General features: G+C 40.4%; 2 protein-coding genes and 1 long non-coding RNA gene across 5 annotated transcripts in view; 1 reads left to right on the forward strand and 2 right to left on the reverse strand.

Moving 5' to 3' along the window:
* BABAM2 (BRISC and BRCA1 A complex member 2) overlaps positions 1–13,666 on the reverse strand; it is a 444,366-nt gene extending 430,700 nt beyond the window's left edge. The window contains exons 1-2 of one of the 3 annotated variants that reach the window (XM_060026897.1): positions 10,300–13,666; positions 1,696–1,847 (exon numbers count right to left, since the gene is read on the reverse strand). In XM_060026897.1, coding sequence (XP_059882880.1) covers positions 1,696–1,823 — 128 coding nt within the window. In that variant the 5' untranslated portion in view covers positions 1,824–1,847; positions 10,300–13,666. Of the gene's footprint in view, positions 1–1,695; positions 1,848–5,021; positions 5,263–5,481; positions 5,576–10,299 lie in introns of those variants that run through there. The other 2 variants (XM_060026895.1, XM_060026898.1) reach the window with 2 other exon arrangements.
* RBKS (ribokinase) overlaps positions 5,970–27,218 on the forward strand; it is a 74,263-nt gene continuing 53,014 nt past the window's right edge. The window contains exons 1-2 of the mRNA XM_060026899.1: positions 5,970–6,078; positions 22,614–22,746. Of these exons, the coding sequence (XP_059882882.1) occupies positions 5,984–6,078; positions 22,614–22,746 (228 nt within the window). The 5' untranslated portion in view covers positions 5,970–5,983. The remainder of the gene's footprint in view (positions 6,079–22,613; positions 22,747–27,218) is intronic.
* On the reverse strand, positions 18,875–26,942 carry LOC132435028 (uncharacterized). Its single transcript, XR_009521477.1, has 3 exons — positions 26,879–26,942; positions 25,612–25,687; positions 18,875–19,786 (listed from the first exon to the last, which is right to left on the reverse strand). It is a non-coding gene; the product is annotated as an uncharacterized lncRNA (long non-coding RNA).

A 27,218-nucleotide genomic window follows, 5' to 3' on the forward strand; every position in this document is an offset into this window, starting at 1 on the left:
CAATAAAATGTCCAACTAACTTAGTCTTCTCTAACTTACTACCTTATATCAAGGTCTTCAGCTTAGTCTGAAAATAGCAAGATCTGCAGAAGGCAAAAACAAAAGAGCTTAAAAAACAAAAGCTAAAAGAATCAAGAATGTAATGTTTCTAGTAAGAAAATGCTCAAAAAATGATGGGGATATGCTCAAAAGCCAATTTGACAGGGCTCTCAGTGACAAAGACTAGAACTACTGAGCCAAAAAAATAAATGAATATAGTATTTGGATTATAACCAACAGAATAAAATAAATACCTAAAATTTCATACTGACATAAATAAATAACAGAATAAATAAATAATTGGGGGGTGGGAAGGAATAGTGCTTCTTTACAGAATTCAAATTACTAAATGTGGGAGGAATAGGGACATTAAAAATCACCCTTATACAAGAACCACAGTAACAATTATTGCAGGCAAGAACAATTAATGGATGCTGAAATTAATGGACAAAAGTATGATGAGAAACAGAACATCTGCACAGTCTCAAAATGTCACTCCACACTTACGAATTACAAAGGGAAAGTCAGTTAACTTTACAGTAGAGAAACCTGGTACACACAATCTTAACCAAGTGGTCAAAGTTAATATACCAATAACTAGACTTATGAACATCATGTACTCCCTGATTTGATGCACTGAAAATGGTTCAACATCTCTTCTGTAGTATTCTTGGGTGGAAAAATAATGTGTTTCTCACTCTAATAAAGGGAAGACATTAGGCAAACCTGTACTGAGCAACATTTTACAAAGTAACTAACCAGTGCTACCTTTAAAAGCTTCAAAATCATGAAAGACAAAGAAAGACAGGAACTGTCACAGGTAAATGCAATTTGTATCCTGGATTGGATCCTGGACCAAAAAAGGACATTAATGGGAAAACTGGCAAAATTCAAATAAGGCTTACAGAGTAATTATCATCATGTAATGATGATAATTTTCTGTAGCATTTTTGTAACTTTTCTTTAAGTAAATGTATTTCAAAATAAAAAGTTGGGTTTGTTTTTTTTTTAATTGGGGTATAGTTGTTTTACAATGTTGTGTTAGTTTCTACTGGACAGAGAAGTGGAGTTCCCCGTGCTATACAGCAGGTTCTTAGTAGTTATCTATTTTATACATATTAGTATATATATGTCAATCCCAATCTCCCAGTTCATCCCACTCCCCACCCCCCGCTTTCCCCCCCTTGGAAAAAGTTGGGATTTTAATGCAACATTTCTGGCCTGAGATATTACTGTTTCAACTCAGTTGTGAAAAATGACTCATTGTTGGCTAGCTATTATAAATTTCCTATTAGGAGAGGCTATCAAATAATGTCAGATTCACAATCTTAAATCCCAGCTCTTACAGTGCATACTGAATTGCAGAAGACACAGCAAGAAAACAAGTCAATGATGAAAAACACACTTGCTAAAAACCACACGGCACGCTGTTAACAAAGAGATATGCCTTTAAAATAAAAAAGAACATTCTGATCATAAAGCGATGGCCCACAGCACAGCTAAAACAACTTGAAACATAAAATGTCAAGAACTGGACAAAACCAGTCAACACGTGATAAGGTCATGACTTGATGAATTTCTGTGGTGTTCAATTTTTACAAGCCTGGTGAGAAAGGTTTGCTATTAGCTAAAGCTTGGATTGGTTCTGGTACATACCCTGATTTCAAGTCAGTTATCCTCAAACAGTTTGTAGCATCCAGTCCCACTTTCCCATTGCGGACCACGCTAGATATGAATGGGGAGAGCATTGGAGAAATTCGGTTCAAGGCCACTTCCGGAGACATTTTAACTTGACTTGCAGATCACCACTGAAAGGAGAAGGAAAGAATGATGATCAGAATATCCAAAGGAACGAGATATAACAAGCTTCCTGGAAACTAGCACAGCACACAGAAGTATCTCTTGCATGATACCTTATTTCCTGTCTTAGAGCAGCCTCTTCAAATGACCCCCTGGAAGAACCTATCTCCCTACTGCTCACCTATTCGGGACGCAGACTTTTCAGGAGCAGCAGCAACCCCTGAAATCCAATTTCCTCCCCCTTTCCAAAGCCAATTTCTACGTTGCCTCACTGTACTTAAAAGCTGTCCCACTCTATCTTACAATTGGCAGGTCCTACTTTAGTTGAAGCCTCAAGTCTTCACTGACAATCCTCTTCCGCATCACACAAAACGCACACACCACTAGGTTAGGAATCCCTCCCTCTGTGTCCCCACAAAGAGTAAGAACGTGATTGATAAAACTACGTAAAATTCTAGAAGCAGCATATGCTACTTGCAATTGTTACTTACTGGAAATTATTTACTTCTGCTATACCTCCCTTAATTACTTCCCCTCCACAGTGTATTATAATTACCTGCTTAGTGATCTCTCCCCTGCAGAACTGTCTTTTTTTTTTTAAATAAATTTATTTATTTATTTAGGCTGCGTTGGGTCTTGGTTGCTGCGTACAGGCTTTCTCTAGTGGCGGGGAGAGGGGGCTACCCTTTGTTGCGGTGCATGGGATTCTCATTGCAGTGGCTTCGCTTATTGCGGAGCATGGGCTCTAGAGTGCAGGCTCTGTAGTTGTGGTGCACGGGCTTAGTTGCTCCGCAGCATGTGGGATCTTCCTGGACCAGGGCTTGAACCCATGTCCCCTGCATTGGCAGGAGGATTCTTAACCACTGCGCCATTAGGGAATTCACCTGCAAAACTATCTTGAATCCCTAGTGTTTAACAAAAGTACCTGGCACACATTAGCACCCAATAAACATCTTTTAATAACTATGTGAATAAGGAGACAAAAGCTAGAGAAATGTTTAGGTATGAAGAGAAGACATTATGCCCTCAAAAAATCTGGTAGAAGATAGCATATCTGAGATGTGGCAAAAATCTACTTAACAATTAAATCATGAAAGCACACACCTATCCAGATATTAAGCAACACAAACTAACATGGATCTAAAAGTTTTTGACTTTAAGGCACTAAGAAGTTCTTAGACTTGAAAATACAAAAGTAAAAGCAATAAATCATCTCTAAATTACTTGGAAACCCACGGGGCTGGAGGAGGGAGTACCTGAATTCCTCTTAATAGATTTCTAAATGAAAGCCTCCACTTTCAGAGGTGAATAAGTCAATTTAAATGATCATTTTCTTCCTCGATCTGAAAGGATAATCCCACATCAAAAGCAAATTAATTTCCTGCAAGTTACAATTACAGGTAAATGATGTTCTCGTTCTAGTTTTCATATATTATGCCATATGAGGCTTTACAGCTCCCTGCTAAACGTTGAAAACTAGTACCTGTTTTAATCACTTCAGAGTGGTAATAAAGGGCAGAACTGCAGTGATCTTTCAAAAAATAACACTGTGACCCTACATAGTGATGACACCCAGAAGTACCTCTGAAGCAGAAAAAGCTTTATACTTTAGTACTCAAATCATCCTTTCTGCAAATATAAAACGACCTCCTCTTCCGACCACTTAACAGATGATCTTCCTCCACCATTCCAATATTTCATCACAAAATAAGAATAAACATCTAATGCACTGTATTCAGTCATTAAAATCATGTACATTTTCATAACACTTTATCACTTATAAAGAGCTTCCATATACATTAGTGCAGTGGACCTTCACAACTCTGGACGGTAAGGCATATATTAGAATTCCCATTTTACAGATGATATGGATAACTTTTATAATTTGTCTTTTAATAGTATACTAGACCATATTATCACTTTGAAGTCTATTTTTTTCCTATTCTGCAACATTTCCACTTTTATTTCTACCCACTGATGTCACAGTTCTTGAAAGGATGCTTATCTAGATCATATGCAAAACAGAAATACTCATCTTGGAAAAAGCAAAAGGACCTTACTTACATTACAAAATTATTCTTCCATGTATTTCCCCACAATACCTATTATTATTTGACCTCTCATTTCTATGAAAAAGGGAAACAGAACCAACACATTCTGAAAATCTACTGAGTATCAAGCACTATATTATACATCTCTATCTGTAATTTCATTTACTTCCCAATAACTACCTTGTTCTCTGATTAGTATTATTGTTCCCATTTCACAGATAAGAAAACTAACGCTCGGCAAGACTAAGTAACTTGTTCAAAGTCACAAACCTAGCAAGCAGAGGATCGGAATTCAAATTCAGATCTCTCTCAAAGTCCACTATACTCATCTTCTTCTCAAATAAACATAACTTCAATCACCAAAGAGAAAAGCATCAAAGTGAATTTATGTTTCTTTTAACACATACATCTAGTAAAATGAACAAAAAGTCATGAATTTAAACTAATGGTTGCTTGACAACTAGAAAAAATTAGACTACTCTTGGCCTACTGCTGAAGCTGGCCTGAGTGATTCACTAGGCAAATGCTAAAGGGAACAAACCTGCTCCAGAAACCAAACTATACTTCAGGTGACAACACCCCATCCAATTCAGCAACTCTCATGACCTTAGAATGACACCTGAAGGAATGAATTTGTCTTTGTTTCCAGAACAGCCATAATACTATCTTTTGACAGTGCAAGATTTCATGCAGCATTAAAATGTTTCAACCGTAGCTGTTGTGACTTCTCTGAGGAAAAAAAAAAAAAAACCTGACTCCAAAATCAGAGGTCACCGAACAGCCAAAAATGATGGCTGTTTGGCATTTGAGCCAGGGACACGGATGAGAGATCACCCCCCAGTAGTAGCTTTTACACATCAAAGCACAATAATAGATCCCAGATAGTCAAAATTTTACGGTGGCCAGCCTCCCTTGAATGCCAGTTGTGCATTTTCTACTTCCTGATTTTGACGTATAACATACACAAGGAAAATGCAAAAATACAATTTTTACAGGGGTCTGCTGCCTCAAGATAGGGTCACATGAGGTCCTCTGATGGGTAGTCTGGGGAATACAAAGACGTCTAAAGCATCGCCTAGTTTCTTGCAATTAAGATGGGATGACAAACACGGAAACATGTGCCCAGCTTACGTCATGGAACGGAAAGGGGTGGCGTCCTGCTGCGTCACGTCGACGTCATACAGCGCACGAGGGAAGTTACACTGGGGAAGCAATTTCTCCAAGGGGCAACATTCAAGAAAAACAAGTCGGCTCGAACCCAAAGAATGACCACCCCGCTCTAAAAGGGAACAACTAAAAGGGGACGCTCTTCCTTCCCCCAAATTGTATGATTCCCTCATCAGGCGGGAAGGAGGGAGTCTGAGCTTATTCAGGGACCAGGGGGCGGGCTAAGTGTGGAGAGAGCAGCCTCTGGCCTTGGGGGCTCGTTCTTGAGGGGACCAGCGTCATGGGGATGAGCAGGGCATCTTTGGAACAGGGGCCTTCTCTATAGGAAGAGAAGGCGAGCCCTGGGCATATTTAAACCACGGTCCTCAGCGCCACCTGTGCGACTCGGGATCCAACCTCCCCGCACCAGCCCCAGTCCAGGTACCTGGAACTTAGTCCGATCGGTAACCGGCGACTACGTGGGGGTACAGGTTACCCGAGCGCGCCCCCGACCGACGCACCAACCTGCGCGCGCACCGCGGGCCAGATGCGTGCGCGTCCCCGGACGTCCCGCCCCGCCCCGTCCCCTCTGCGGCCCAGGAGCCGGGCGGCGTGCGCGTCCCCGGCCGCACCAGGCCGGGCGCTCGGAAGGGCGTCCCTGTAGTGCCTGAAAGTTCCTTCCTCCGCGCCTGCCTCGTGTGCGGCGAGCTGCGCGGAGCGTGGAACGATTAGGAGGGCTGTGTAACGAGATGCTGTGCAGGGAGACAATTCCTGGGAGAACTGGGGGCAGTAGGTGGGCGGGGTTATTTCGGGCATCCAGGTGGGCGACCCTCGTGGGCGTCCGGAAGGCCCGCGGCGTTAGGGAGCTTGGGAGCTGGGTCTCTGGTTACGGTGTCGGGCAAAGGTTAAAGGGCAGCCTCCAGGTGGGAGAGCGCCGACTTAGCGCAATGGCCGCGTCTGGGGAGCCCGGGAGGCAGTGGCAGGAGGAGGTGGCGGCGGCGGCGGTGGTGGTGGTGGGCTCCTGCATGACCGACCTGGTCAGGTTAGTCCGGGGCCCTCACGCAGAGTCTGCGGCTGGAGCGAAGGGCGGACTGCGCTCTCTCTTCTCACTGCTTTGGCACTGGGGCTTTGGGGATGTTGACTTGTGGTGTGAGCTCCAGGTTTCCGCAGCCCGCAGCGTGCCTCGATAGGGTAGAAGAAGCAGGGTTTGAGTTTGTAAACGTAACTGTCAGATGAGGGAACGTAAAGGCCGGGCTGTAGGGAAAGCTCTAGTGTAACTAGCAGCGCTTCCAAAGACCTGCTGCTGTTTCCTTGACCAGACTGCTGAACTCTCCTCTGGCTAGCCGAGTGACTTTGGCCACGTCATTTTACCCCCGAGAATGTGCCCGCCTCACAGCGTTGTTTGAAGGCTGAATGAACTAAAGTGTTTTGAGCTATAATATTATCCAGATTGGGTATTATCCGTGTGAACGTGTATAAAATGAGTGGAGCAGAGGTCAAAATTTTAGGCGGTCATCTTTCACCGTATTGATTGTTGGCTTTCCCGCATTTCATCTTTACCGCATATTTTTCACTATTAGAGTAACCATAGGTTACCTATGGCAAACCAAGTGTGAGTCAAAATAAAAACCCGTAAGCACAATATTTACAACCATTAAAAAAAATGTGATCAAATAAACAAAATATGCTAGATGAAAATAGTTGAGTTAGGTCAGTGAGATTGGATGAAGAGATCTTCCCAATTTATCTTTTTTTTAATGAAAATGGCTTTTTTGATTGTAAAAGCAATGTTTATTTATTATAAAGAAAAAAAACATATCCCAAGAAATCCTACCATTCAGGTTGCTTCAGTTTAATTTTTTGGTGAGTGGCATTTTAGATATAATGCTATTTTTATATTATAAAAATAAAAGATGATCATACTACAGTAAGACTTTATCTGTCCTGCAACCTTGCTTTTCCAAAGGATAGCCGAGAACCTGGAAATATTAAATAAAAAGGCCTTGGGACAATCAGAATAAGTCACCAAATCCCTGCACTAAACCACCTGTGTTTTACTTAGAAAATAGTTTTAAGGCCTTCACATAACCAACTTAATCTTACATTGCTTAAAATATTTATAAACTAGGTTATCACATTTCCAGACCGAGATTAGAAAGGTGGAAATTAGAAAGGGGGAGAGACTGCAAGGGGCAGGTATAGTAATCACCAAAAACTTGTAAGTGAGGAGAGTGTATCAACAAACAACAAAAGAGTTTTAAATGCCAAGAGCCTGGGGGAATTCCCTGGCGGTCCGGTGTTTAGGACTCTGCCCTTCCACTGATGTGGGCCCAGGTTCAGTCCTTGATCAGGGAACTAAGATCCCACAGGTGTGCAAGTGTGGCAAAAAAAAAACAAAACACCAAGAGCCTTTTTTTTTCCCGCAAATATTTGAGCTACATTGTGCCAAGATAGATGTGCTTCCTTTAGTGACAGAACATAAAGTCCAATCTAGTTCTGGACATTTGGTGAAGAGGCCTACACATCCTTCTCTAGAGCTAGAGTCAGCAAACCTTTCTTCAAAGAGCCAGATAGTAATTATTTTAGGCTTTCTGGGCCACATTTGGTCTCGGTCACATATTCTTTTTTATTTTATTTTTTTAACAGGTACAGAATGTGAAAACTATGCCTTACAAAATCAGCCTGCAGGCCATAGTTTGCTGACTGCTGTCTAGAGCATCACTGTCTGACAGCTCACTATAGTAATTGATGTTACTAGCGATGACTCTTTTCAAGAAAAGGGAAAATGGTTATCGTTAAATTTTATTTACAAATGGGGCACATATTTTATTTTAGAAATAGTTCCATCAAATATACTTAAAATTTAGTTACATAAAGGAATAAACCTTCAGATATCTAAAATAATTCATTCCTTAGAAAATCCATCTAGTTAAAATTTTACCATAATTCTATACGTGAAGTACAGAAGAGAAGGAAAGCTAAATAATTTTCCCATGCACCCTACCTGAATAAGAATGCCAGGGTTAGAATTCAGACCCACCTTCTTGTTAAACTAAGTCAGAGCTTTCTGTGAAGCTTGACCATCACACATTAACAATAATTATAGTACTTTCTAAGATGAATACTCTTCAAACTTTGGGGAGGGCAGGGTCTCAAATGCCCATGTTAGCATCTGTCAGGATTTAAAAGCTTATTTCACAGCTAGAGGAATTTAGAGATTATTTATAATATCTAAATCTCTTCAGTTTATAGATGAGTAAAGTGAGGTCCAGAGAAGAAACTCTTACATTGTGGATAACCTTTCTTTTTTTTTTTAATAAATTTATTTTATTTATTTATTTTTGGCTGCATTGGGTCTTTGTCGCTGTGCAGGCTTTCTCTAGTTGGGGTGAGCAGGGGCTACTCTTTGTAGCGGTGCGCGGGCTTCTCATTGCAGTGGCTTCTCTTGTTGTGGAGCACGGGCTCTAGGCGTGTGGGCTTCATTAGTTGTGGCTCGCAGGCTCTAGAGCGCAGGCTCAGTAGTTGTGGCTCACGGGCTTAGTTGCTCCGTGGCATGTGGGATCTTCCCGGACCAGGGCTCAAACCTGTGTCCCCTGCATTGGCAGGTGGATTCTTAACCACTGCGCCACCAGGGAAGTCCCTGGATAACCTTTCTAATTTCTCTTCTCTTGCCATTTTCTTTCCTTTATAAGATATCCAGGTTTCTATTCTTCACATGAGTCACTATTAAAACTTTTATTCCCCTATAGATTCTCTCCCACGACTTTGCTAACTTTTCATGATTTCTTTTCTGATTACTTCTGCCTCTGAAGATCTTTACAAAATACCTGAGTATAGGATTTTTATTTAAAAGCCTGCTTCTATGATAAACTTGGGTCCAACTTCACTGGTTATGGTACATACCATGATTGTATTATTTTTCTATTGTTTCTGTAACAAATTACCACAAACTTAATGGCTTAAACAATACAAATTTAATACTTATAATTCTGCAAGTCAGAAGTCTGACACAAGTCTCGCTGGGCTAAAATCAAGTTGTAGGACTGCGTTCCTTTCTGGAGGCTCTAAGGGAAATCTTTTTCTTGCCTTTTCTAGCTTCCAGAGGCTGCTCACATTCTAGCTCATGGCCTCTTCCTCCATGTTCAAAGCCAGCAATGGCATAACTCTGACACTCACTCTTCTGCCTCCCTCTTCTACATTTTAAGAACCCTTGTGATTTCATTGCGCCCAAATGGATAATTCAGGATAATCTCGTTATTTTAAGGTAGCTTATTAGCAGCCTTTATTCCCCCCTTGCCATGTAACATTACGTATTCACAAGTTCCGGGGATTAGGATGTGGACATCTTTGAGGCAGGGTTGGTCTGGGGGTGGGGCATAATTCTGCATACCACAGTGATTAAAGTCAAAAAATCTTATAATACTTAGAGCTTGGAGAATCATTGAAGCCTAGCAGTCCATCCTCCACATTTTACAGATGAGGTAATTAAGAGAGGTTAAATGACTCACCCCAAATCATACAGCCAGTTAGTGGGAACCCAGGTTTCTCATTCTTTTTTTTTTGTCCTTCGGTATGCAGGCCTCTCACTGTTGAGGCCTCTCCCGTTGCGGAGCACAGCCTCCGGACGTGCAAGCTCAGCGGCCGTGGCTCACAGGCCCAGCCGCTCCGCGGCATGTGGGATCCTCCCGGACCAGGGCACGAACCCGTGTCCCCTGCATTGGCAGGCGGACTCTCAACCACTGCGCCACCAGGGAAGCCCCTCAACCTTTATCTTTCCATTGTATCATTGTACCTCTAACTCTGGCTCATATTTATTGCCCTTTTCATGTACAGTTCATTTAAGGGCGTATAGTCTGTGCGTTCATTAAGTGTTTACTTTGTAAAATGGCAAGGAATAACAACTTTATAATGTTCAAGGAGTAACAACTTTATAATGTTCAGATCTAAAGATAGTATCTTCATTACTGTTCCTTACTTCCTATCTAAGTTTAACCATAACCAGCCTGGACACCCATGCCTATACTGTAAAATCACTTCAGAAATAAAACTACTTCAATAACTTAGCCCTCTTGGATGGCATCCAAGTCCAACTCACTTTATATATTACATTACTGTGTGCCAGACACTGCTAGTTCAATCAATGAGCAACTTTTTTCATTTCTCATTTCAGTCCACTATGAATAGTAAGCTCTGTGTACTAATAACTTTTAAAAATCATTAGCTCATCCAACATGACAAACAATGAACATTATTTAATACCCACCTGTATTTATCATTATTCTCTTCCTCCTTGAACAGTCATCTCTGAAGTTCCACATTGCAGAGATAAGAGAAATCAAGTCTGTTCTTGTGGAAAATTAAGTCAAAGTTCCTCCAAAGACAGATTCCCATGAGAACCTAACAACAGATGAAACTTTTTAGACGTTAGGCTCATAGACCTTGGTTAATCATGCTTTCACTAATCTTTATTTCTTATGACATGTGTCACCCATTTTTTAAATTATTCAGCAAATATTTATTGATTTTACACCATGTGCCTCTGGACTTCCCAAGGTGCAGAGGATACAGCAATGAAAAACACAGCAAAAAATCCTTGCCTCATGGAGCTTACATTCTAGTGGAAGAGACAGTATCAGTTAGAAATAAGTAAAATACATTCTCTGTTAGATAAATGCTGAGGAGGAGAATAAAGCATGAAAGAGGGATGAAAGTAGTAATTTTAGATCACTGGCCACAGAAAGCCTCACTGAGAAGGTGATTTGAGTAAAGACCTAAAGGAAGAAAGGAAGCAAGCCATACAGAGAACCAGAAGAAGAGCATATGCAAAGGCCCTGAGGCAGGAGCAGACCTCTTATTATCAATGAACTACAAGGAGTCCAGTGTAGCTGAAGAAGAAAATAAGGGAGAGGGGAGGGCAATTGATGGTTAAAGGACATTGGGTCCTACCCTGGATGAAATGAAAGGCCAGTGGAGGGTTTGAGCAGACAAGTGACATAATATGACCCGCAAGGGCACAAACAGGGAGACCAGGTCAGAGTTAATTACAATAATCCAGGCAAGAAATGATGGTAGCTTGAAAACAGTGCAAGTGGGGAGAAGTGGGCATCTTCTGATTATATTTTGAGGGTAGAGCTGACAGGATTTGCTGAGGAGTACGAGATAGGTCAAGGATTACCCCAAGTTCTATGCCCTCTGCAAGTGGAAGGGGAAGTTGATGTGTGCTGAGATATAGAAGATTGTGACAGAGCAAGTTGCGTAAGGAGAGGGCAGTATCAGGAGCTCAGGCTGGACGTGTGAGATTTGAGATGCCTGTTAGACATCCAGCTGAAGGGGTCAAGAAGACAGTTAAATATATGAGTTTGGAGTTCAGAGGAGAGATCTAGCTGGAGATATGAATTTGAGAGTCATCAGTGTATAGATGGTATTTAAAGCCATGAGACAGGATGAGATCACTGAGGTCTGCGCTCCGAGGGCACTCCAACATTGAGAGGATCCATTTTACATAATTTATCTCTTGTCTTCCATCTCTCTGTACCCCTAAAACTTGTTTTGAGACGAGCTTAATACAAACCCATGTTTACATTTCCATGGCAATAGACTATGATGTCAACTAAAACCCTGTGTTATCCTTTTACATGCTCCAATTAAAAGTGATGGCTGGAGAAGTAAGGCTCATGTTCAACCAAGCATCTAAATTTAATCCTTGGCAAGTCAGGAAATGATTGCTTAATTCTCAAAAGATTTTAATTGGAAGGTGGCATAAGTGAATTTAGAAGCTTTTAGATCCAAAGTGGATGAAATGTTGGACCTAGATTACTTTAAAAAAAAAAAAAGGCCAAAATTTTATACTGTACCTAGAAAAGGTTACATGTGTTTGACATATTACGGTACCCTCTAACCTGCCTTCCACCAGAAGCTTCTTGTCAAATTTAGAACAGAAAAATCTCTTTGCAGTCACTTTTTCAGGAAAGTAAAAGCCAGAGGAATGTTGGTCCAAGAAGTATCGTGCGTTCCCAATAGTAGAGGAATATAATATCATCCTTCAGTATTCTTTCTGCTCCTTAAATTGGTCTTCAAAGTTGCTTATCAGTTACCAATCAATCTTTAAATTAATGTTTCATTAAACATGTTTCTGTCAACTGAATTCCCTAAATTCAAATGAAATCATTCATGGGAAATTTGCTAATTTTGGTCCCTTCAAAGAAAATATATGTTAAAAGGTAAATTACGTATGACAAAGAAAGAGCACCTATCGTTTGGTATTACTAAGCAGTCCCTTTTGCAATCCATTACTTGGCCAGCTCTTCGTACCCTAGTATCTGCATTCTAGGCAGAGCAAGGTGAAGTGGGCTTTTGTGATGATTGTCCCACATACCTTTATGCCATCCTGTTGCTCCAGTATTTTGATTACTTGTACGTAATACTGAAATACTGAGAGCGTGCTAAGTGCTAGGGATACTGCAATTAGTATAACATGGTCATTGCTCTTGAGGAATTTATAGTCCAAAGAAGGCAGACACAAAGATAGATCATTGTAGTATGGTGTGCTAAGTACCTGCAGGTTCTGTGGAAGAACAGGGGAAAGTTCCTGGATAAGATGCCTCCTGAGCCAAGTCTTGAAAAATAAGCAGGTGCTAATCCAGGGGAAAAAAAAGAAGAAGAATTAGATAGACCTAGAGGGCATTATGCTAAGTGGAATAAGTTAGACAAATACCGTTTGAGATCTCTTATATGTGGGATCTTAAAAAAAATGTATTTAATTTAAAAACTAAGCTCATAGATACAAAGAACAGATGGGTGGTTGCCAGAGGTAGGGGTGGGGGTGAGTGAAACGGGTAGGGGCTCGAAAGGAACAAACTCCCAGTTATAAAATAAATAGGTCACAGGGATGTAATGTACAACAGCATGACTATAGTTAATAATACAGTATTGCTAAGAGAGTAGATTTTTAAAGTTTTCATTTAAAACAATTGAGAGAAAGTTGATTGTCAAAGAAAGTAGCATAGAATGATTTAAAGACCATGGCAGTGGAATCTTAAGTCCAGAATTAAGATTTAGGCTCATCTACCTAACAGCTATGTACATTTTGATAAGCCATTACTTTTTTGAGTTCTCACTTCCTTCCTAAGACAGAAATGATGATAATGCCTGTCCTGACCCATCTTACAAATGTATTGTGAAGCTCAAATACAATATAATCAGTTCTTGATTATTCGTGATGATGGGAATGTGAAAGAAGCATGAGCACTAAAAACCAAACATAGTAGGTAATTTAACATTTTTAATAACTGATTCCAGAATACATTATTTTTGTGTGCTGATTTAGCCTTCTGATCATATTTTGCTTACAATAAAATTAATTCCATGTATATTTCTTTTACCTACACCAGCGGATGGCAGGAAGAACTAGCCTAGAGATAATTACAATGTGGTGACAGGAGTCATTTTGAAATTTAAAATTTACTATAATTAATTGGCAAAATAGAAAATAAAATCTTGGTGTATAGTTATTTGACACAGTCATACTTTGCTTGTCTTCTTCAATGACTTAAAACATTTTTCATCAGGAACTTTGATAAATGTCTCAGCAATTCTTTCTGCTCCTTTTTTTCTGCATCCTGATTGTCCCACATACCTTTATGCCATCCTGTAGTTGTCCAGTCCCCACTCGCTAATCCCCCATACACATACATATAGACTTTTCTCAGCTGGGAGTAAGGAGTGGGGGTGTGTGTGTGTGTGTGTGTGTGTGTGTGTGTGTGTGTGTGTGTGTATAAAATTATTCAAAAAGATTAGTTGACATTAGATAGTGTTTTAGTTTTTATATTTTTAATACTTTGACCTGTATGCCTCTGGTACCTTCTGTACTCAGTCCTCTATCCCACATTGGAAGACTGAAGAAAGACGTGAGCCTGTTTTGTCCCTGTTATTCTGACCACATTTGTTTAATAACCATTCTACTTGGGCTACAGTCATACATAGCACTTTTGCCCTGCTCTCACCTCATTGTATGATTTTTTTTTTTTTAATGCGGAGCCATATGCTTTTTTGCTTTTTTTTTTTCGTTGTGCTGGGTCTTAGTTGCAGCAGGCAGGCTCCTTAGTTGCGGCAGGTGGGCACCTTAGTTGCAGCTCGCCAGCTCCTTAGTTGTGGCATGTGAACCCTTAGTTATGGCATGCATGTGGGATCTAGTTCCCTGACCAGGGATAGAACCTGGGCCCCCTACATTGGGAGCACGCAGTCTTAACCACTGTGCCACCAAGGAAGTCCCTGTATGATTTATTATGTATGTGGGATTCTGTCATCCCAACTAAGTGTCTTTTAAGGTGTAGAACATTCATTCAAAAATATTTACTTCTGACCACATTAGAATAACTAGTGTAAGACTTACCTTCCCACCATAAACAACTAGAAAATGGGACAAAATATATGAAGCAACTGTTTCTGATATTGAACAACAGTAGTGTTATCCAGAAGAGAAAGGAAACAAACAAGGTAAGTCCTGGAGGCACATTACTTACCATCGCACAGAGAGGAGGAACTCAAGGGAAGCATGGCAGCATCAGTGAGTTGAGAAAACTGAGTTCATAACTTAGGAAGACTACGGTGGCTAGGATTTATGGGAACATATACTGGAAGAGAAGGAGCTAATCAGGGGAAGGTCCAGAAATCTGCAAAGGAGTCCCCTTGAGTCTGTTGCTAAATGCTAAATGGACATACATAGAAACTCCACAAAGCTGGGCAACTACTGGAGAGCTCTAAGCTGAACATGTCCCAGAAATTGTACAGGAATGGGAGGTGTTGAGTTCTGTCCAGCCAGAGACATTGTTGAACCCCTGGAGCATTCAGTGGAGATCCAAGAAGGATCACAATTTAGTTAGAAGGGGTAAACTTGCCCTAAAGTAAAGGTACTCTAAACTCACTGTAACAACTCCAAAAACATTCCTCAAAGGATCAAACAGATCCACAAATTAACTGCCTGAAAAAGTTCAACCCTTTGGAAAAATACAATAGAATTAAGACACCCGATGTAACATTTGCAATGTTTCGCATTAAATCAAAAGTCATTATACATGCAAAGAATCAAGAAAATGTTATCCATAACTGAGGGAAAAAAAAGTCAAAGCCAACACAGAAATGACAGGGATGATGGAATTCACAGAAAGGAATTTTAGAAGAGCCCTTGTAAATATGCTCAGTGATTTAAAGAAGAACTTGAACATAATGAGAAAAGTGGAAGACGTATAAAAGAACCAAATAGAGATTTAAGAAATGAAAGGTGCAGTATTTGAAATGAAAAATTCATTTGATGGGCTTATCAGCAGAGTAGACATTAGAGAAGAAAGGATCACTGTACTTGAAGACAGTGAATAGAGATTATCTAAATTGAAGCGTAGAGGAAAAACATGACTGAGCAAAATGCACAGAGCCTCTGTGATATGAGACAAGCAGTCTATCGTGTGTAAATGGAATCTAAGAAGAAAAAAAGAGTGGGAGAGGCACAAAAACTATTTGAAGAAACAATGGCTGAATTTTTTTCAAATGTTATGAAAAATATAAACACATAGATCTAAGAATTTCAATGAACCCCAAGTAGGATAAACATAATGTAAACCATAGCAAAGCACACTGTAATCAAATTCCTGCAAGCCAATTAGAAACTCTTAAAAGCAACCAGAGGGAAAAATACACATTACATAAGGGGAGAAAAGATTGACTGCAGACTTCTTATTAGAAACAATGCAATCCAGAAAAAAATGAAATCTTTAAAGTACTGGAAAAATAAACTGTCAACATAAAATTCTGTATCCTTCAAATATGTTGGGGAAATAAAGACAGGAAAACAATAGCCAAGAGAATTTATTACTAGAAACTTGCACTACAATAAATAAACCCTAGATCAGTCACTTATAAAAAATAGAAAAAAAGAGGTGGGGTTAATAACACATCAATAGTGAGGAAGAAATGGAATACAATTAATCCAAAAGAAGCTAGGGCAAGAGGAAAGAAAGAAGTGAGTGTTGTAACGTTGGGCAATGATATTGCTATGAAGAAAATTGTTGGGATGCGATGCTCCATGAATGTTTTCACATTTGTGCATGATCATGACTTTCTGAGAAAGACGGTTGGCACTTGGATTAAAGAATGTTTGAACAGCAAACAAACTGTACAAGTCAGAGATCTCTGGAGAGATTTAGAGACTTTTTCCTTGGATACATTTATTTACATTCTAGGGACTGTAAACCTAAAGACCTCCCCCTCCTTTCCCCTAAGCGGATTTGTTTACATTACAGAGCAAAAGTCAGCAGGTCATATTCTTCTCCCCTCCCTCCCTCCCTCTCTCTGCCCCACCCCACCCGAGAGGCGTGGAAGAGCAGCAGCTGTGTCAGCTTTCCTACATCAACTCCCAAAATTCATGATTTAAAGGTTTCTCTCATCATGTCACCCCACAGGGGATTGGGACATGGAGAACTAACACAATTAAGAGTAATCAAAAGGCTGGATCTGATCCAAAATCCTAGTGTTATTTGTCAGAATGAATGAATGAATACTTTACAAAAATTCAATTAGGAAGGGGGTATCTCACCTGTAAGGTGGTCTGGGAAGGCCTCTCCAAGGAGGTAACATTTGAACAGAGATGTGAATGAAAAGCCATGTAAGACTGCAACGTGGGAGAAAAGCATAACATGCTTGGCTTTACTGGCTCTCCCAATGCCTAGCACACTTTCTCACACATAAGCAAAATTTAAATAAATAAGGGTCAAGTATATGACACTCTGAAAGGCTGGCCACTTCTGACTAGAGTATTGTTTATCTATTCTATAAATTCAAGAGTAGCTGCATCTTCAGACAAAATGACTTTTTAGCCACAGCCTTGTTAGCTAGACAAAGATATGAGTTAGAAATCAAAATCAGTTAAGAACCAGCTAAAGCATAATTCATGTTTCATTTCCTTAAATAAATCATACATGTATATATGCAAATTTAGGGTTAGGCACCGCAAAATGAAGTTTTAGCTGCAAGGCTAAGTTCTTTTTACAGAGGTAGAAATAGGTATCACTAGCTTGGTTTGGGAATTACCCCATGCTTGTAAATGTGACATACACAAATGCTGGGAAGAATAGATATGGTTGAAAAATACAGGCAGTAGGAATAATAAATGAGCATAATGAATGTTAACTGGGTGATCACTAATGGTACAATCCCCTGTTAACAGGGGGGTACAGTGTCAGAAGCTTACAGCCAGAAGAGGAAAGGATGGAATTCAAAAGCCAAAAAGCAGCATATTCCTTGACTTTTGGCTGGAGCCAGTATCAGTGTAACCTCTTTGGTCAAAACGCTGCTTATCCCTGTTTCACCAGGTCATTCCTTCCTTTGGTATGAATCATCTCTGAGAATCTGTAACAGGCACATCATTGTCAAGAAGTTAAAAGCAATTGATAAGTTGTTCTGGTAACACCTGTCAGTGAAATAACTCAGAGTACAAAACCCAGGCATTTAAGGAGTTGACAAGTATTATTAAACCTGTTTTGCAAGAGAAGAAGCTGGTTCAAAGAGGGAAAAGCTGTCAAAGGTAATGCAGTCTGTAAGTGGCTCAGGCCTCCTTCCTCATACAACCAAACTCTAACTGCATGACCTCTCATGGCCCAGAAGACTGGGAGGCCACCTGAACATTTATCGGTGCTTCCTTCTGTCCAGCTTTAAAATATCATGACATTTTAAAGTTACGAATTTGTTTTAAATTCAAATATATTTCTTATGACTGGTTTTCTCCTTCATTCAGAAATTTACACTATTTAAAAATTTTAAATGGTAGCAACAGTATATTTCTACCAGTACTGCTTCCCTTTTTTTTTTTTTTCCTTTGAGCACTTAATTGGTCTGTCTTTGACACCCTACTAAGAGCTCTTGTTTGAATTGGGAAGAATTATGATGATGCTTTCATACAGCGGATGGTGCTTTGTGCAGGTCCTTTCCTCAACCTGACCTTAATTTCATGATTTTAATAAAGAAAAAAAGATAGAAAAACCTAATTCAAAGTAAATTAGGATCTATAATTCAGAAATGCTTCTGCCCGTTTGTAACTAATGTTCCAGTTGCTCTCCACTTCACTTTCCACTCTTTAGTTCATTCACTTTTAAAAAATAATAAATCAGCAATAAACTGTCTTTCAACAGAAAGCAGGGCAATAAGACAAAGGCTTGAGTGCACATCCTCTGTGCTGGACTGTAATCCAGGGAGCGAGAGTGAGGGCCAGGGAAAGTGAAGCCGGCAAGCAGAAGAGCTTATACCAAGATACTTGATGTGTTTAACAGGTTGCTCTGTCCTGCAGAACAGCCAGAAACAGAAACAGAAATCCTGGAGTGGGGAGAGGATGGCCCTGGGCAAGGCTCTATTAGGCTGCACCTGCAAGAAGCCAGCCGGAGGCAACTGGCGGCTAGAAAAAGATGCGGCAAGGCCAGATGAATCTGAAGTAGTAACAAGTGGCTTCCCATAAAACACAAAGATATTCTTGTTGAATATAGTAGGTCCCCTACATACGAAACTTCAAGTTGTGAACTTTCCGAGATGCAAACGTGCGTTCCGTCAACGTCAGGCATGAGTTAAATTGCAGCTTACCCTCTGTCTCCTATTGCTGATGATCCTACCATCTCCCACCTCCTCTCCCTCCTCCAGTCAGTAACTCTTCTTGCCTGTTCACTCAGTGCCAGCCCCTGTATGCCAGCTGTTGTACTGTACTACCATACTTTTCAAGGTACTGTACTGTAAGATTAAAATGTTTTATTTTTTGTGTTTGCTCGTTTTTTATGTATTATTTGTATGAAAAGTATTGTAAACCTATTATTACAGTACAGTACTATATAGCCGATTGTGTTAGTTGGGTACCTAAGCTTACTTTGTTGGACTTAACGAACAAATTGGACTTTACGAATGCGTTCTCGGAATGGAACTCGTTCGTAAGTAGGGGACTTACTGTACTTCAGTGCACTTTTGCCCCCCACTCCCATCCTTCTCATGGGTATCTGTCATTAACATTTCATTTCCTATGCATTTATATATCATATGAGAACATGTATCTTTTTCCTTTTTAGAAACATGAATCAGGGCTTCCCTGGTGGTGCAGTGGTTGAGAGTCCGCCTGCCGATGCAGGGGACACGGGTTCGTGCCCCGGTCCAGGAAGATCCCACATGCCATGGAGCGGCTGGGCCCGTGAGCCATGGCCGCTGGGCCTGCGTGTTCGGATCCTGTGCCCCACAACAGGAGAGGCCACAACAGTGAGAGGCCCGCGTACCGCAAAAAAAAAAAGAAACATGAATCAGGTCATACTAATCTTATCCTGTGACATATTTTTTTCACTCATGTGTTATTAGCATCACGGTTAGGTTTTATCTCATTGTCAGCAAGCTTATTTTGCCCTTAGGAGGTTCATTGGAAAACACTGATTTAACATTTGCTGAATTAATGTGTGAATGAAGGAATGATAGTATGAATTCTAGTTATAGTTCTTGCTTATAGAAAGGAATGCTGCCAGTATTGGGAATGCAGTGGGCAAGGTCTTGTAAAACATGGAATTTTTATTGCCAGACAATTGAACAGTCATCCCAGCCTCTTCTTCCTCATTCGTCAACACCTCCACATCTTCAATTCAGAGGAAAGAACGGATGCCATACAGGGGAGACGTGGAAAAGAGATGTAGGGGTAGAAAAATAACCTTCCCTCTATCTTTCTAAGTTCTTGGCTGAGACCCCTGTAATGAAAAACAGATTAATAAGAGAAAAACAAACAAATTTATTAATGTATCCCTCAGGTATACACGGGAGATACCCAGGGGAAAAATGAATCCCCAAGGTGACTTAGAATTTGGGATTAAATAACATCTCAATAGGGAAGGGGGAGGGGAGTGTAGGTCTCTTAGGGGAGAGTGAATGATTTTTAGGTCAGATGAATGGCCCCTTAGAAGAATAGATGGGAGTTGTGACAGTCTGTGACAGTGTCTGTCTAGGCGTGGTATTGACTTCTAGTCTCTCCTGTGACAAGAGTCCATCCTCTCTGGTTGATGGAACTCCCAGGAAGGGGATTTATGGCAGTTGAGTTCCTTTGGGAGGATCTGTCCGTAGGCAGATAAGGGGAGTTCAGAGAAAGCCTCTCCCTGCATTTGCTGTTTTTCACGTGCCTACAGTCAAGATAATCAATATACCAAAGCAGCATATTTTGCAGTAGCACGTCCTTCTCCAGTCATATTTTGGAGTAGCATATTCTGCTACCCTTCAGAGATAACAGGAGACTCTTACAAAGGTTCATTCAGTCAGCAAATGGGGATAAGATGGTGCAGACATTGGTCCCTATCCTCATGCAGGGCAAGGCGACAACTGAGGGAGGAAGGAAATAAGAATAGGACGAAGATGTAGAAGGAAAAGAAAATAGTAGTGTTCCAAAGGAGTGAGGAATTTCAGTGATGGCTAAATTAGTACAGTGCTTGTGTTAATATAAGTTGTTTAGAAATGAGTTTAAATCCCAGCCATCTGCTCCCACATCAAACACACACATGCAGTACCCCTGATTTCACTCCTCCCCCACATACACGTACATCCCAGTAATAATCTGGTGATATATTTTTCATGCCACAGTTGATAATAAAAAATACACTTAATTCAAACCAGTGAGTTATGACCCAGATCTAAGTATAAATATAGTGGAAGTCATAAGTTTCTTTAGTGACAGTCTTACTAATTATTTTGGGCTGTTTTTAGCCACATTGGATATTTTTTCTTTTTAAGGTTGCTATGAATGTTGTTTGCAGCAGCATCAATAAGCCAAGAATTCATATAGTTACTCAATCACACAGATTACTCATCATTGCCTGTTCATAACAGAATCCTAAAATGTTTAAGATTTCTGATGCAAATCAAAATCTCATCATCACTTGTCATTGCTAAATTAAATGACAGGATAATAACATTACATTAAAACCATTTTTCTCTTGATTGAGTACCTTTTTCAGAAGTGAACCTTGTAGATGTATATTTTTTTCATCAGTACTATAAATGCATTTAGAATCCAAGATAAAAATAGAATTGAAAAGGGGAGGAGTAGAGTGGGATGTTTTCAAATTATTGATGAGTCTCTTTTGAATCTCAAATAACCATATTTGACAGGGCACTGCTAGGGAATGGAGTAGTTTTGGCCCAATTTATTGAGACTTTTAGAAATACATAAGGGAGGTTCACAGGTCAAACTTCGTTTTTATTGACACGATCATGTGTTCTTGGCATCAGTCATATGTCATTCCATTGCAGACAGGCTGTTTTCAGTTAGATCACAGCCTAGGTGGGAAATGAATGTAAATTTCTAATCTGCTAAAACAGAGTAGGTTCTCAGTTATTGTGAACTTCTCTCTTGGTCTTTCTTTCCTGTCTAAAGCTAATTAACCTTTGGGGCACAACTGCCATCTCTCCATTGGCTCCGTCTGGCCCTTGGCCCTCTTTGTGGCCAACCAGTCCTCATGCCACTTGAGCTGATCTTCTCCACTTGCCCCTATACCCAGAGCTCCTTTTCCATTTAAAGTCCATTTAAAGTTCTTCAAAAATTTTGTTTCCTCGCATCTTCCACCTTCAGTGTTATGAAAATCATATCCTGGAGCAAGTCTTTTACGCTTTTTGCCTCGTTTAATATTATCTTCATTAGACAGTAACGTCAGTAAAAATCCTTAGCACTTGGAGAAGTCAGTGAAGGTATAGACTGAAACAGGATTGGCTATGAGTTGACAATAATTGAATCTGGGTGATGGGTACATGGGGATAGGGGAAGTCAATATAACATTTCCTCTAGTTTTATATGTTTGGAATTTTCCATAGTAAAAATTTTAAACTAAACTTAGATCTTTAGAATGCTTTTATATATATATATATATATGTATGCTCTTTTTGAGTCAGTGCATGAAATGGGTGGTATACAGGATGGACTAGGACCAAAACCTAATCCTGCCATCTAAATACCCCACCCCCACCCCACCCCCAAGGAAACAAATAAGATTCTTTAGTGCCTGGCATTGCAACTTCCCTCTTCTCCTTAGGTCCTGAACAGGACTACCAGAATCCTGACACACTTCCTGCTTCTTGTAAATGACCAGATAAACCTGTACAGAAATGCACAATAACTTGGTCCCATTTATTAAGTCCCACCGTGAATAAAGTTCTGTGCTGGGCATTGGGAAGGGGGAATATGAAGTTACTTCCCTCCAAGAGTTCCCCAAGATGGAAAACAGAGGCACCGGTGAACAACCCTGATGTAGTACAGACTCTAAGAGCCGTCATGTGAAGTAGAGCCACAGCAGTATGACTGTGGGGCAGTGGGGGAGAGAAGAGTTTTGTCAAGCAGACGCGTTCTTGACAGTGATGCGAACTACTGAATGTTATCTTCAAGGAAAAGGTAATCTTTCCTGCTTCTGCTTGCAGTTCTGGCTGCTAAGACTAGAGCTCCATCAGTAAACTTCCCTCTGTCTTCTGAAGAGCTTAAACTGATTGCAGTTTCCAATGTGCTTTTTTTTTTCTCCTTCTCTTTTAAAATTATGATAGCCTTACTTCTCGTCTGCCAAAAACTGGTGAAACCATCCATGGTCATAAGTTTTTTATTGGCTTTGGAGGGAAAGGTGCCAACCAGTGTGTCCAAGCAGCTAGGCTTGGAGCAAAGACATCTATGGTGTGCAAGGTAAGTGTAAAGTATGGTGGAGAGGGTTCTAGAGGCGAGAACCCGGTTTAAGACATGAGCTCATTTTTTTTAACGATTTTAAAGTGAACAATTTAGTGGCATTTAGTACATTCACAGTGTTGTACAACCACCATTTCTATCTAGTTCCAGAACATTTCCATCATTCCAAAGTAAAAACTCCTTGCCCATTAAGCAGTTTCTCCCCATTCCCCCCTCCCCTCAGCCCCTGGCAACCACCAATCTGCCTTCTGTCTCTACGGGTTTATCTATTCTGGATATTTCCTATAAATGGAATTATATGATATGTGACATTTTGTGCCTGGCTTTTTTCACTTAGCATAATGTTTTCAAGGTTCATCTACCTTATAGCATGTATTAGTACTTTATTCCTTTTGTGGCTGAATAATATTCCATTGTATATACCACAATTTTCTTTATCCATTTATGTGCTGATGGGCTGTTCCCACCTTTTGGCTGTTGTGAACAGTGCTGCTATAAACAAGTACATGTACATGCATGTTTAAGTATCTGTATGAGTCTTTGAGAGGTTCGTGGTTTTTTTAACTTATTTATTTTTGGCTGTATTGGGTCTTCATCGCTGCACGCAGGCTTTCTCTAGTTGCAGCGAGCGGGGGCTACTCTTCGTTGCGGTGCACAGGCTTCTCATTGCAGTGGCTTCACTTGTTGCGGTGCACAGGCTCTAGGCACGTGGGCTTCAGTAGTTGTGGCTCGCGGGCTCTAGAGCACAGGCTCAGTAGTTGTGGTGCACGGGCTTAGTTGCTCCACAGCATGTGGGATATTCCCAGACTAGGGATCGAACCCGTGTCCCCTGCATTGGCAGGCAGATCCTTAACCACTGCGCCACCAGGGAAGCCCAGGTTTGTTGTTTTTAAAGATTTAAATAGGAGAGAGTAATCTTCCTTGTCCTTCATATTAGTTTCTACCTCACTGAATCCTCTGGGAAGTAGCAGTCCTCAAATAACTTAATGCTGCATTCCCTGAATTTAATGAGTTTATAACTGGAGTGTAAGAAGTAAGGGGAATTAGCCTACTCCAGTGGTTTTCTGTGGTCCAGCTTCTAAACAACAGCATAAATCATCCTGTTTTTAGCAGGTTTCACTCCAGTAACACAGCTCTTGGAAACTTGGTCTGATAACTGATGATTTACTCATCTCTAAGCTATTTTCTTCTAATGCTGTATCTTGGACCAGAAAGGAATCTGGGGGACTTCCCTGGTGGTGCAGTGGTTAAGAATCCACCTGCCAATGCAGGAGACACAGGTTCCGTCCCTGGTCCGGGAAGATCCCACATGCTGTGGAGCAACAAAGCCGGTGCACCACAACTGCTGAGCCCACGCACCATAGAGCCCGTGAGCCGCAACTACTGAGCCCGCATGCCTTCTGTTCCTCTCACATCCACTCCCATGGTTTCATGATTCATTTCCCAAGTTCAGTTTCACAATTCAAATATTTCTATTTTGCATTTTGGGAAATGTTCAAGTAAGGAGGCTGGTTAAACAGAGGTGCTATTTGTTTTATTCTGGTCTGTGTATGATGGTTATGTGAGCACCTGTACAATTTTGAAAGTTCTTTATATCTACTGTGACTGATTTAGTCGTCTGTTGTTTAGCCCCACAGTGGAATTTAGCCTGGGTGTCTGTACAGAAAGGACATGGAAACATGGCTTCAGCTAAAACCTATACAAGGTTACTTTGCTTAGATACCCTGGGACCTTTAGACATGGATTTATTTAAGCTTAAACAGATTGCATCGTATTCTTAGATTTCTTAAAAAGAAAAAATATCTTTTATAATAAGAGTTATTGTTATCCATTAGTCATAATATTTCATTCAATTATGAAGTATATTTTTATTTAGCAAATTAGCCAAACTGCCTTATAGCAGGTTTCTTAAAGATAACAAATTCCAAGTAGAAAACCAAAATCATGAAATTACTCAAGCTAAAAATGAACAGATGGAGCAAAAGAAAAACAGGTAGAAAATTTTCTTAGCAGCCTTAACTTACTACTGCCCTGCAGCAAGCTCAGATTCAAGCTCTGATGGAGGAGCACTGGCACGGGCACAACATCTGATACTGAGCTAAGGGGAAATAGTTGTCAGGACATTGTGATGAAGGCTATTATGCAAGAATCCATCAAGATGCGTACAGTGACACGTGTAATGAAACACTTCAAGTAGTTAAGAGTTGTGTAGTCAGTACTCAGTTAACTGAGTCACGGGCCAAGGCCACAGTCCGAGGATCATAGGGAGCCCCACCCTCCCTATCCCACCCCACTAGGCGGTCACAAAGCACCGAGCTCATCTCCCTGTGCTATGCGGCTGCTTCCCACTAGCTATCTACCTTACATTTGGTAGTGTATATATGTCAATGCTACTCTCTCACTTCGTAAAGGACTTTTTAAATAGGACTCAGATCTCCATTGCTTTTTGTCCCCGTTTCAATACAATAAATATTGTAAGCCTGGGCATAGATATGCTCCCAGTTGGCTATATTGTTCTTATGAAAGGAATAAGATACATGGTTATATATATATGTACATATATATGTGTGTGTATGTGTGTGTGTATATATATATATATATATATATATATATATATTTTTTTTTTTTTTTTTTTTTTTTTGGCCACAGCAGGCAGCTTGTGGGATCATAGTTCCCCAACCAGGGATCAAACCCACACCCTCGGCAGTGAAAGCGTGGAGTCCTAACCACTGTACCACCAGGGAATTCTCAAGATACGTGGTTATATTAAACAGCATTATTTACACCAAACCGTTAATGGAGCTGTTATGTTTTTACTAAAATAATAATAGTAATACAGTCTCATTTTTAAAATAATGCACCCACCTGCTTGCTTCCATGATCAATTGCTTTTCTGTTGAAGATAGGCAGCAACAGGAAGAATTAGAAGTGTCTGGGAGAACTAGATGGGCAGGAAAGTAGTTTATAAGATTGACTCCAAGCAGCAGAAGCCCTGCCCCTACCCCAAGAGAAGCAGCCACAGTAGCAGCAGTACAGCCATGATGATGATGATGATGATGATGATGATAACACCAAGTCATATTACTTAATCCTTTAAAGTTTTAAATGTCCTTTCGTGCATATTATTTTATTTTACCCTCGCAGCAAACTGGCTGGGTCTTTCCAGATAAGGAAACTGAAGCCTGTAGATGGTTAAAGTGGCTTGCCCCAGATCACACAGCTAACGTGAAGGGACTTCTGACTTCCATGACACAAATGAAAATATTGTGTTCCTATTCTTAGGCTTTTTTCACTACTTTTACTTTGTAATGTATCACTACAACCTCCACGCGAAGTTAATGGAGCTAGAGTCAACTTCTTCTAATCCTCAACAGTGTTGCTATTTTTCCATTTATTTTTGACAAGAGAATACCAAAGAAGGCAAAAACAAAGGATTTTATTCCACTTCTCATGTAGAACTTAGAAGGCCAGCCAACAGATTTGCCAGGAAATCACTATTAGAATTAATCTGGAACCATAACAATCACTGAGGGATGTAGCCAATCAGGTAATTCTCTGGGCAGGAAGAAGACAGGCAGCTACTGCAGCCTCTAAAATACAGCTGCAGCAAGCCTGCAAAAGCTTCCACAGCCTGAGCATGAAATCCCTTCCTAATTAGGCCTCCGATGCACACGATATTCCACCCGGTGTTATAGCTGTGTCTCCATGTCTTATTTTCCCTCCAATATCATCAGTTTCTCGAGGGCAAAACTCCATGTTTTGGTTTCTTCCTCCCCTCCAACAATTCTTCCGAACTCTGGCACTTCCTAATGTTTGTAATATCAGCACCATCTATCAAGCCTGCCCTTGGTATTCACCTTAAACAGATTTTGCCTGTATAAAACTGATACGGAAGGGTAGAGAAGTTCCTTTGCTCTAATTTGTATCAGGCTCCACATGCCTAGGGATGGCCTTTCTTAATTCCTACAGCATTCTTATAATGATACTTTCCCAACTATACAACACTTTTGATTACCCATGGGAGAGAGTTAAATAATGTAAATAATTTTTTTTTTTTTAAAGATGAGATAACAAAGATTTTGTTTTCTGGTGTGAGTCTTTGACCTAAGAAACAGGATGCCTTGGCTCTTACCTGGTAGAAAATGGCCAGCCTTCCATAAAGGAAACGTTTAGTTGATGACCTCCTTCTACCAGGGGACTCTCCCCACAGCAACCCTCTGTACTTCACTGTAGAGACAGAAATTCTGCTAATAACAACTTATATATTATTTGAGATTATTGCCTAATCAGCATTTCCACCAGAAAAGGAGCACAGGGAAAAGTGTTCCTTGAGGAAGAAGGCGTCAGAGGTGGCATTTAAGTCAGAGGTCAGCAAACTGTGTCCCATGGGGCAAATCTTGGTCACCATGTACTTTTGCAAGTAAAGTTTTATTGGAACACAGCCATACCCATTTGTTTACAGATTGTCTTTG

The sequence above is a fragment of the Delphinus delphis genome, chromosome 12, assembly GCF_949987515.2.
Source record: "Delphinus delphis chromosome 12, mDelDel1.2, whole genome shotgun sequence".
In the NCBI taxonomy this organism is placed as follows: domain Eukaryota; kingdom Metazoa; phylum Chordata; class Mammalia; order Artiodactyla; family Delphinidae; genus Delphinus; species Delphinus delphis.